Raw genomic sequence first — 12016 nt, forward strand, 5'->3', positions numbered from 1 at the left:
TTTTTGAATTGCGTAAGTGGCTTGCATTACGTTTCCACTGGAGAACGCTGGTAAAGAATATTTGAGAAAGGGGTTCTAGGAAAGAATTCTGGGGAACGTCAGTGTTTAAAAGATGATAGAGGGAGAGAAGCTGCTTTTGGAATTGTTTGGTTTGGAAACCCTTGAGTTTAGCTTAAACAAAACAAAAGCTATTCAGAAAATTCAGGATATTTTATAGAACTCAGGGTCAGAAAGCACATCCAGGACTGAGGAAGACCTGGGACTTGGAATCCACTAAGGATAGACTCAAATAGGGGCGCCTGGGTGGCTCAGTTGGTTGAACATCCAGCTTGATTTCAGCACAGGTCATGATCTCACGGTTTGTGAGTTCGAGTCCCACATCGGGCTCTGCACTGTCGGTGTGGAGCCTGCTTGAAATTCTCTCTCTGCTCCCTGCTCTCTGTCAAAAATAAATAATCATTAAAGAAAAAAAAAAAAAAAAAGAATCAATGCAAATAGTCTCACCAAGTCTTTTTATCTGGGCCCCTGTATCTCTTCTCCTTTTCTCCGTGCACTTGCTTTGTTCTTTCTCTGCAACTGGCTTTCTCTGATCTACTTGCCTCTGGGTCAGAGTGCAGTCTGGAGATGTACAGGGTTCGAAGGTGCAAGCCAGGGAGGCACCCAGCTCCTTTCCAAAGTTTAGCTGCAGAAGGGGAGAGAGAGACAGTGTGGCCCCTGGAGGGAGATATGGCGCCAAGGAGGGCTGGTTGGTTTGGTTGGTTTTTGGTAAGATAGGAGAGGCTGGGGCTTATTTAACCGGTGATGAGAAAGAGCCGGAAGAGAGCGAATGGGTGGAGATCCCAGGGGGAAGGCTGCCTGCTGGATGGGCTGGATGCGGAGCCCCAGTTGGGAGGAATGACCTTCTGCCGTGCTTGGCGGGAACTCGGGGAGCATGGGGTGACATCCACAGCCTTCAGCTGTGTCTGCGGTTTCCCCCCTTAAATAGGAGACAGACCTGTCCGGTGGCATGGGCCCGCGACACCGATCAGAGACCTGCGGCGAGCAGGGCTGGTGGATGGGGACTGGAGGAGCGCGGGCTTCCGCCCGCAGCTGCTCTGGGCTGCTCCGGTCCTCTGCCCACACTCACGCTGGGACACGTACACACACACACTCATTTCTAAGCCCAGGACTTGCACGGACTGTATTGCGTCATCACCCACGTTTAATGTTGGTGCTCTAACTTCCGGTGTGCTGGTAATTGCAGGTGGGGGCCTTTGGAAGGTGATTAGGGATAGATGAGGTCACGAGGGTGGGGCATCACGTCGGGATTCGCATCCTCATAAGAAGGGACAACAGAGACCTTGCTTCCTCTCACTCTCTCCCCAGGCCAAGTGAGGACATAATGGGAAGGCGGCCGCCTACAAGCCCGGAAGCGGGCTCCCATCAGGAACTGAGGCTGCCAGCACCTCGCTCGTCGCGGACCTCCCAGCTTCCGGAAGTGGGAGGAAGACACGTTTGTGGTTTAAGCGATGCACCTGCGGCGTGTCGTCGCAGCGTCTCGCGTAGGCTTGGCCTATACATGCCTCAGTCCCCCACGTGCGAACACAGGTTCACATCAGCCCAGCTTGCCTGTACCTGTGTGTCCACACCCACGTGTTACACACAAGTACGGATGCAGGGGAGAGCAGTGCGCATGTCCACGTGGTGGCCTGCCCCCTTCTCCCTTCCACGCCCATTCCTGAGCCGCAAGCATGGTTTGAGTTCTTCATCGCCATTTATTGGACCCTCCCATGGAAGAAAGGGGTGGGGAGCAAGAAGAGGAAGCTGTCTTTGTTAGGACTGAACCAGGGAGCCCAGGGGACCTCAGAGGAAGGGGACTGGAACAATGGGGGAAGGTGGCCAGTGGGGAAGGGCTGGGCTGAAGGAGGGTGAGGGCAAGGGTGGGGCGTGGGAAGACCTGTGGCCGAATCTTTGAACTGGCCAGGGCTGGGAGCTCCGGTGTGGTGGAGATGCCCTCAACCAAGCTTTCGGAAGACTGTGTTCAGGAGCATGGATGTGCTCAGCACCGTGCCCCGCCCCCCCCCCCACCAACGGCCGCCCCCCAAAGGTGTCCTCAGAGCCCAGAGGCAGGCAAGGACCTGGCAAGGATTAGTTTCTGGAGGGCAGGGAAAGGGGGGCTCAGTTGCCCTCAGCTGGGGTCCAGGCCTGGTCCAGAGGGATCCTCTGGGATGTTTTTTCCATTTCTGGTTCCCGCTTTGGTTCCTTTGCCTGCCAGGACCTAGGGAAAGAGATCTCAGGACTTAGGAAAAAAAGAGATCTCTGGACCTGCTTCCCCAGCTAGGAGTTCCAGGAGGACCAGAAGCAAGGGACTGACCAGGTTTCCACGTCTTCGATAGTCTCTGGCAAGGGCTGATTGAGGGTCTCAGGCAGGAAGAGGGCAGCCCTGCCTCCCAGGAAGGTGATGGTCCCAAATATGACTTTGGGGATCAAGGGCTGCCACTCCCCTGTGATCTTCACCAGCGGGGCCATCATGCTTCCCATGTGGGTCCCCAAGTTGCCAATGCTCATGCCTGTTTGCCTGGGAGAGTTCAGAGCAGGGATTGGCAGCCTATGTGTGGGGCCCCTAGGCAGGGGGCTAGAGGATGCTGCGATCCCACCTGACCCTGTATCTTTTGGCTCGGCCAGCCCCAAGCCCTGCACCTACCGAATGACCGTGGGGTACAGCTCGCTCGAATAGAGGGAGAGGCAGCTGAAGGAGCTGGACAAGCATCCCCTTCCCGAACACAGCCAGGGCTGTCCTCAGGGTCTGCGAGTCTGCAGACGGAAGAAAATGTGATGGGCCTCAGGCTCAGGAGCACCTGAGTGCTGAGTGTTCTCACTCTTCAGCCGACTTTGTCTCCCTTTTTGCTTTGGCTGCTGGAAAGCTCAGGTCTAAATATAAAGCTGAGTAATGGTCCCTCGGCTATTTCTAGTGCTTTACAGGCTGTCTTGCCGCCTTTGTGTTTTTCCCCGGCTCTGGTTCCCTCCTCCCATATTTTGTTGTATATATTCTTGTCCTAAAATATCTCAAGTTCCTTTGGAAGGATATGGGCGTATCAACACACAAACATCTATATAGAAGTGGCTTTTCCAAGGTCGCAGTGGAGTAGGTGATGGGGGCTTCCCTAAGCACTGAACCCTGTTGTTTTCCCATGCCAGCTTGTCCTCTGTAGCGACGAGGGCTTGCCAGATCCCTGAGCAATTCCTCGTACTGTCCAGACACAGCCACACTTTACCCAGTTTGAGTCAGATCTAGAAAGGAGCTTCGATATCATCTAGCCCAACTGAGTTATTTTCTAGATGGGAGACCTGAGCCCCAGAGAGTGCAGGGACCTGGCTAAGGTAACACAGAGATTTAGAGGTAGAGTCTGCAGATTTGGAGTCCCTGGCACCCCGCTTCCCAGCCCGTGGCAGCCCGTGACGTCCACTGACATGCTGGCCCTCTTTCAGAGGGTTCTGATGTAGCTCCAGCTTCTCACCCGAGGGCACAAAGATGAGAGCCAGGATGCACCCTCCTGCCAGGAGTAGACCACTGGCCAGGGTGCTGTGTTGGCCCAGATGGTTTATGGAGAGGAAGTGGATGAACTTGGCCGGGAAGTCAACCCCACCAAAGATGAGCCGGAGGAAGTAGAGGTTGACTCCAAATTCTGCCACACTCATAGCCAAACTGTAGTAGGCAAAACCAGTAGAAAACCTGAGGGGCAGAGAGGGATGGATTGGCACCAGCAGCCAGACAGGGGTCTCTCCCCCCACTGGTCATTGGGTCACCAGGAGGACGAATGGTTTCGTTTCTTATCCCAACTGCAGCTGATTGGTAAGGGCTGATTGAGTGCTGTTTTCAGCTCTCTGGGATTGTGCCTGGGCTCAGCGCCGGGACTGATTGGTTATGCCTGACGTGGGCGTGATCTAGGGTGTGGTGGCAAAGATGTCACATAATTGCCTCCAGAGAATATCAGGACTGGCAGGACTCTGGGAGACCAAAGGAGGTAGTAAATGATCTTCCCTCCGTCGGGTAAGAGTTTAACATCTAGAATGGGAGAGGTGAGAGTCAAGCTGTGCACATGGGTCCGATGCCTCCCCTTCCCCCCTGGGGCTCATGGCATCCCCTCTGAAGTTCCTGGACAAATTGGACCCTATTCATGCAGGGATGGAGAAGGGCCTCAGAGCCAGGTCACAGAAAGGGCTTTGAAGGAGCCGCAGATCGTCAGACAGAAAGAGAAGACTAAGGAGAAATATGATTTCTGTCTTCAAGCTCTGGTGGCCAGTCTTGCTCTGTGGGGTCCCAGAGGGCAGAGCTGGACCAGTGAAGGCAGTGACAGAGAGGCATAGAATGGGGAAATTGCCATGGCACGATGTGAGCTGTGAGCTGTGAAGGGGTTTGGAGCATTTGCCTTGTGGACGGGGTGGGCGTGACCCAACAGGGAGGCAGACCCTGATGGCTGGACCTGGGTGTGTGACAGGGACATGAGCAGATTTCCAGGGTTGGGGCTGGGCTGGGGCAGCCAGGGAAGGGGGTCTCTGGACTCCTGGGCCTTCCCCTTAGGTGAAGCCACCACAGGCCTTGTTCATTACCCTTGTTTGGCAGAGGTGCTAGGGTGTGGGTAGGGACGGGTGGTGGGTTACCAAGCCAGGAAAAGACAGAAGGTCACACGGCACAGGTCGGGTGTCCGGAAGAGGTCAGCTACGCTGTACTTGGCCTTGGCCAAGGAGATCTCCTTCTGCAGGCTGCGTTTGAGCTCCTTGGGGAAGAGTAAGGGAAGGGTGCCATTAGTGACCAGCTGGTGGGCAGGAGGAAGGAGAGAGGGAGGTGCAGGCCTGGTGCCTCTAGAGAAGTTTGCTTGGGACATTCAATGTGATGTTAGCTCGTGAGCAGGGAAACAGAGGCAAAGGAAGGTTCCTGCTCCATGCCATAATCCCTCTCGGTTCTCACCTCCACGGTGAGTTTTTCTCCCTCTTCCTTCTTGCCACTGAGGGCAGCAACCTGCCAGAGTATTTTCAGGGCCTTTGAGAACTTTCCAGACAGGACCATCCAACATACAGACTCTGGTATCCACCTGGGTTCCAGAATCAACTCACAGTGGCTCCCCCCCATGCCAGAAGCTTTTTCTTTTTCTTTTTTTTTTCTTTTTCTTTCCTTTTTTTTTTTTTTTTTTTTTTTTAGGCACTGGAAAAACATCAACAGCCAGGGCCAAGGGGTAGGAGGTCCAGAAACCCAAGCTGTTTCGCTGCAGATTTCATGGAATTTAAACTTGGCCAGGCTTTGCACCTGGACTGCCTGCAGCCAGCACAAATTCTGGGGTTCTCTTTTCCCCCTTCCAGAAGAGCCTTTCCTCTGCCCCCTACCTGGGCCACTTGTTATTGCTGGGTGTTTTCCTTAGCCAGGATCCTTGGGCCTAGGCCAAGGCAGGTGGGTCCCGGGGAGGGGACAGCATGTTCAAGGCTAGACAGCTGGAGGGTCCTGGACATCCACCTCCCTGTTCTTCTCTGGGCCGCCTTCCAGGGTGAAGAAGGGGGCAGGGAGACAGTCCTGGGGCAGCTTGGGAAGGTGGCTCAGGGTAGGGTTGGAGCCTAGGAAATGGATTTGAGGACCCTTGGATTCTGCCTGCAAAGGAGGGATTCTGCTGTAGCATGAGCACTGCATGGGGTCTTGAGATTGGCAAGTAATCTCACTGTCCCCACCTCCGGGCTGTACTTTTGGGGGTTGGTTAGCACCGAGCAGACCCTGAGTGTCAGTAAGAGAAGACGAGCGGAGGCAGAGGTGTGGGGAGATGTGAGGAATGATGTTTTAAAAACATCTGGTCTCAGGGGCAGGCACCTGGGTGGCTCAGTCGGTTGGGCCCCCGGCTTTGGCTCAGGTCATGATCTCACAGTCCGTCAGTTCAAGCCCCACATCGGGCTCTGTACCGACAGCTTGAAGCCTGAATCCTGCTCCGGATTCTGTGTCTCCCTCTCTCTGTGCCCCTCCCCGACTCACACTCTGTCTCTCTCTCAAAATAAAATAAAAACATATTTTTTTTTTTTTTTTTAAAGTCTGGCCTGGGGACGCCTGGGTGGCTCAGTCGGTTAAGCGTCCGACTCTTGATTTCGACTCGGGCCATGATCTCACGATCGTGGCGCCCGGCGTGGAGCCCGCTTAAGATTCTCTCTCTCCTTCTCCTTCTGCCACCACCCGTTCCCTGGCTCCCCCCGCAAAAAAAAAAGTCTGGTCTGAGGTGGGATCAGCTGTGGTTGTGGCCTCCACAGGCACCTAGGATCCGGCTCCAGCAAGGTCCTGGGGGAGCAGATACTGAGCAACCTGCCTCAGACCATCGGCCCAGCTGACAGCGGTGGCCTCTCGGGCTCAGTACTACCCTGTCTTGTGTCTGCCCCGGTGGCCTCCATGAGCAAAGGCCTCTGAGCAAAGTCCTGCTCCCAAACACCACAGCCAGGACCTACACTCCATTCTCCTCGCCCCGAGAATAGTAACCGTGGCCTCCAGTCAGTGAGCCTTCCTGTGAACCAGGCCCACGTAACCCTGGGTGACAGGCATTATTATCTCCAGTTTGCCTAGGAAAATCTTGAGGCTCAGAGTGGGTGAGGCTTGCCCCAAGTCACAGAGCGAGGAGGCCTGAACTCTCGACTGTATCCTGCTGACCATCTGCCCTTATTTGGCCTCCCCTACTCTCTGCTCCTTCTCTGCTCCCATCCCAGCCTGTGGACATGCCCTGGCTCCGCCCTGGACCCTCTGCCCACCCCTCTCTTTCCGCAAGATTGTCCCGCCCCCTCCAGGAGAGTCTATTCTCATTTTCAAATGGAAACCCATATCAGTTCTGTGTCTTTTTGTGTAACCCTAGGGGATTGCTTCACTTCTCTGAGCCTCAGTTTCCTCGTCTGTAAGACAGGACAGCCACGTCTCCTTCACACAGAGATGCCATGAGGATCGGGATGACATAGGGCGATGCCTAGAACAGGGCCTTGCACGCAGTGAGTGCTCAATAAAGGGTCGCTCCAAGATGTCATTTCTTTTCCTGAACTCATTCATCATTTCCTGTTCTTTGGCCCCAGCTACATTTTGGAGACTCAGTTCCTGTCTTCAACATGTTCTTAGGTTTGACGTACTGATAGTGAGCTCTTGACCTCTTTGGCATCTCTGACCCAGACACCCCAATTCTCCCGGGTCCCGGGTTTAAGCTTTCCTTTCCATAAAAGAATCCGTAAAACCCCAAGCCCAAGACGGTCCCCAACCCTGTGGATTTTTTCCTTCAAAATGCCTCTCAGACTCGTCCCTGAGGCTCCTCTCGCCCACACGGTCACGTCCCCTCGGTCTCTCATCCCCTCCCGCTTGGGTTGGTCCTTGTGTGCTGTTGTGTCACACACAGGAGCTTGGTCAGGACTATTCTGCACCACAAACGTGTCTAGAGGCATTCCCTGTCCCTCACATGAAGCTGAGGCTGCTCTTCTTTCTGTGCCCTCTATGGCCTGGCACCGTACCGTCCATCTCAACGTACGCCCTTCCTCCACCGCAGGCAGCCCCTGGATGCCCTCCAGACACCAGCCCATGCAGCATGCCTTTGTGCATTAATTCCTCCTCCTCCTCCCTGGAATGCCTTTCCTGACTCCGGGACAGGGGTGTCCTGGGACCGAGTCAGCCGGCTTGGTCAAGCGTGGGCTCCCTCTGTTTGGCCCTGGCAGGCATAAAGAAGGAGATGAAGAGGTGGGGGCCACATACCTTGACGACAGGAAGAAGGCGAAGAAGGGAATGGACACGGTTAACTGTAGCCAGAGCCACTGGCGGATGGCATAGGCAAGACCCGTCAGAAAGAACGGGCCGCTGGTATAGAAGTAACCAATTAAGTTGATATGATGGCCCGCGCCTGGATGGACACACGCTCGACACCTGCAGGAGGATCCCAAGGACCAGATTAGAATCCTGCTGGGCCTTGGGCACCTCCCTGTGAAGGGGCACCAGCCCCTGCCCACCCCCTATCAGCTGCTTGATCTGACTCTGATCCTAAGGGTTCATCCCTCCGATGTTACAGATGCTGTGACTGAGGCTCAAGAAGGCAGGACTCGGGGCACTGGTGGCCCAGTCAGTTAAGCGTCCGACTTCAGCTCAGGTCATATCTCGAGGTTCGTGGGTTTGTGGGTTCGAGCCCCACGCCAGGCTCTGTGCTGACAGCTCAGAGCCTGGAGCCTGCTTCGGATTCTGTGTCTCCCTCTCTCTCTCTGCCCCTCCTCCGCTCATACGCTGCCTCTCTCTCTCAGAAATAAATAAACATTAAAAAAAAAAAAAGAAGGCAGGACTCAAACTTAGGTCCGTCTGACTTCTAAGATCACACTCTTCTTTTTTTTTTTTTTCTTTAATTTTTTAAATGTTTATTCATTTTTTTTTTTTTAAATTTTTTTTTTTTTTTCAGCGTTTATTTATTTTTGGGACAGAGAGAGACAGAGCATGAACGGGGGAGGGGCAGAGAGAGAGGGAGACACAGAATCGGAAACAGGCTCCAGGCTCTGAGGCATCAGCCCAGAGCCTGACGCGGGGCTCGAACTCACGGACCGCGAGATCGTGACCTGGCTGAAGTCGGACGCTTAACCGACTGCGCCACCCAGGCGCCCCAAATGTTTATTCATTTTTGAGAGAGAGAAAGAGAGAGAGAACGAACGAGCCAGGGAGGGGCAGAGAGAGAGGGAGACACAGAATCCGAAGCAGACTCCAGGCTCTGAGCTGTCAGCACAGAGCCCAGCATAGGGCTCAAACCCACAAACCATGAGATGATGACCTGAGCTAAAGTCGGACGCTTAACCGACTGAGCCACCCAGGTGCCCCCCCCGCCTTTAAAAAAAATTTTTTTTTTTTTTTTAAAGTAATCTCTACACCCAACGTGAGGCTCGAACTTACAACTTTGAGATCGAGAGTTGCAGGCTCTCCTGACTGAGCCAGCCAGGCGCTCCCTCGAGCCCACACCCTCGACTGCCTCTCCAGAGGCAAATGACTTCCCCTGTTTTGCCTCAAAGTCCTTATCTATAAAATTAGGACAACAGTGTCACCTCCTTGTGGGCGTGGACTGAATGGGTCAGGTGCCTGCCAGAGTGTCAGGCCCAGGGGGAGTCCTCCGTATTGATAGTGGCTGTTGTTGTTATGCTGGGGGTGGGGTGGGGGGGGTGCTCTGAGATCCTGGGAGGAGCAGCACCTTACTTGACCAAGGTCATAGGGAGCCTGTGTTGAGCCTGGCCCAGACTCCACTCTCTTGGCTTCGGGCTGGGCCCACCCCCCCAACACCTGTTCCCCCTTCCCATGTGGCTCACTCAAGATAACGGGGCTCAGGGCCATGCCTGTGTGCTGCAGCCACTCAGGAAGCTGAAGATCATGTCGACGTGGAGGTTGGGGCTGAAGGCTGCACAGGAACCACTGGCTGCCAGCAGCAGGTAGCTGCTGGTCAGGGTCAGGTTGCGGCCAAACCAGTAGCTCAAGGAGAGCAAGGGCTGAGTTAGCCGAGGCGAGCTAGCTGAGACAGTGACTCTGCAGGTCTCAGGGCAAAGGGTTGGATGCCTCCCTTTGGGGCCTCCCAAAGGGCCAGGCAGGGCATGGAACACCCTCTTCAGACAGAACGTTACTGGTAACTGCTATTTTGGGGGGACAGGTTTGCAATTCCACGTTTGAGTTAATGAGTGATCGCCTCTACCCCCCGCTTGGTGGCCTGAACAGAGGTCAAAGGACTTCTCGTCTCCAAACAGTCCACGTGCCCCCTTTGCACTGCCACACAGCCATTACATGGTGTCTGAGGACCTTGAGGGTTTCCCCCAGGGTCTGAAGAGGTGGGGAGACGCAGGCTGCAAGGGCTTTGGGGCAGAGAGAAGGCCTGGAAGGGCTTGGGACGTGCCCGAGGTCACACGGGAGGGACCATGATTCCCGTCTCCCCCAGCTTTCTTTGGCTCTTCGGGGGTGCGTGGGTGGTCAGGCTGAGGTGGGATGTCCCCATAGGCAGTGTCTCACCTGTCAGATAGATTTCCCGGCACGGTCCCCCCAGTCACTGTGCCTGCCGCGAAGAGAGACTGGGCCACCTCCTTGAGTTTGCTGGAGACGCCCGCGAAGTCCCACTTCACAAGAGAAAGGTGGTCCAGCCTGGTTCGGGCCAGACCAGCCGCCCCAGCCCCCCTCAGCCTGTGCCCCACGGCGCCCGCCCACACCTGACTTCCCTGAGCCTGGCCCCCTCATCCCAAGAGTTATTTCTGCTTTCAGCCTGGCCTAGGCTTTGGGGTCCCTAACCCGTGATGTGTGATGATCATTTCTCTCCCAGCATGTGTGGCCTGTCGGAAGCTTCTAGAGTCTACTTGGCTGTCGCAGTCGCACCCGGGTCTGTCCTCAACATCTTCCCTCATCCCCTCCAAGCTTGCCCTCGCCCCGTGGCTCCCTGCCTGTCTCTGCTTCACCTTACACATCCAAGGTCAGTGCTCATCCGCACCCTAGATCTCTCCCTCTCTTCCATGGGGACATTATTGTTGCCATTGTGCTCCATCCCGCATCCTCTGTCTCTGTCTCTCAAGTTCTCTCCTTCTTAGAAACTCTATCTCCTCCATATCCACTTCATTTCGACCTTCCCTTCAAAGCCCAATCTCTTGAATGAGAAGCTCTACTTGCTATCACCCCGTCCCCATATCTCAGTTCTGCCCCCACCACTCCGCTGGAACTGTGCTCGCCAGAGCCACCCGCGATGTATTTTTCACCAAGCCCAATGGAACCTTCTGTAGCCTGACGTGCCCTGACCTTTGGAAGCCCTTGATATTGCTAACACTGACCTCTCCCTCCACCTGGTTTCCTCACCCTATTCACCCCTCCTCCTTCTCCTCGTGGGCTCCTTTCTCTCTACCCCTTCCAGATTCTCCAGGGCTCTTCCTGGATTTTCCTTTTTATCCACTCTCCCCCGGAAATGTCACCTGCTCCTATGGCTTCCATTTCTGTTTTATGAGGAAGACTCCAATCCATATCTTCAGCCCAACCTCTCTTCTGGCCTCGAGACAGTAGATTCAGTTGCCTTCTTGGAAATTCTACCTGGGTGGTGTCTCACGGTCACCTCAATGAGACTTGTCACCCACTCCATGCCGGGTCACAATCTCAGTGGCTGGGAACCCTCCTTTGCCTCATGCCTCTCCGCTATACCGCCATTGCATCCTGGAATCTTCTATTTCCACTACTACTGTCTTAGTGCAAGAGTAATGATAGCAGCCAGTTTTTAGGGCGGGCTTAAAATGCACCAGGCACTGTCCCTAAGTACGCACTTTCCATGTTTTAACATCTTCAGTCCTCACAACAACCTTATGGTGGGGCGTTACTGCCATTATCATCCCTGTTCTACAGATGAGGAAACTGAGGCCCAGAAGTGATTACTGCATTGATCTTCAGACAGGCCTTGCAGCCTTTGATTTCCGTTCCTCCTCACCATTCTTCCCCTGCTAACCAGAATGACTTTCTAAAATCACTCAATGAGGTTCCTGTCTTGCCTAAGGCATGCACCGGCTCCCTCCTGCCCTGTGGATAAAGAGAAAGCTCTATTAACACAGATTTATAAAGCCCTCATGCTCTGGCCCCTGCCTACCTGTCTGGGCTAATCTCCTGCTAATCCCCAACACGCACCCTTTGTCCAGCTATCCTGAATTACTTGTGTAATGAAGTGGAGAATGTCATTGGCCAAAAATGCCTCACAAGAATGTTTTGGACGTGAAATAGTGTGGGGGAAGAACCACACATCCCAGGGAGCCCTTTCCATTTTCCTCTGCTGGAAGTGAGGGGGATGGGGCTGGACGAAGACCCCAGGTCCGCAGGATGTCTCCACGTGGCCCAGCATGGCCAGCAAACCCAGTGGGTTCTTCTGGCCGAGAAGGGAGCCTGTGCAGTACTTGTGTGGTGACGTAGGAGGGAAAAGGGTAAAGGAGGAAGTGAGGGGGTGTGAGGAGGGGCTAGTGGGTGTCTAGAGAGACTTTTGGGACTTCGTGGCATGCTATGGAAAGCTCCTTTAGGAAA

General features: G+C 54.5%; 1 protein-coding gene across 1 annotated transcript; it reads right to left on the reverse strand.

Annotated features, from left to right (window-relative positions):
• Window positions 1-396: 396 nt before the first annotated feature.
• SLC22A8 (solute carrier family 22 member 8) lies at window positions 397-10514 on the reverse strand. The gene is given in 13 exon segments (XM_045482582.1): window positions 397-2257; window positions 2354-2557; window positions 2684-2751; window positions 2753-2793; window positions 3498-3712; window positions 4642-4757; window positions 4949-5072; window positions 7727-7850; window positions 7853-7894; window positions 9304-9336; window positions 9339-9463; window positions 9992-10200; window positions 10434-10514. Coding segments are annotated over 13 exon segments (1482 nt in total). The 3' UTR covers window positions 397-2157.
• Between the last annotated feature and the right edge of the window lie 1502 nt (window positions 10515-12016).

The sequence above is a fragment of the Leopardus geoffroyi genome, chromosome D1 (assembly GCF_018350155.1).
Source record: "Leopardus geoffroyi isolate Oge1 chromosome D1, O.geoffroyi_Oge1_pat1.0, whole genome shotgun sequence".
Lineage (NCBI taxonomy): Eukaryota > Metazoa > Chordata > Mammalia > Carnivora > Felidae > Leopardus > Leopardus geoffroyi.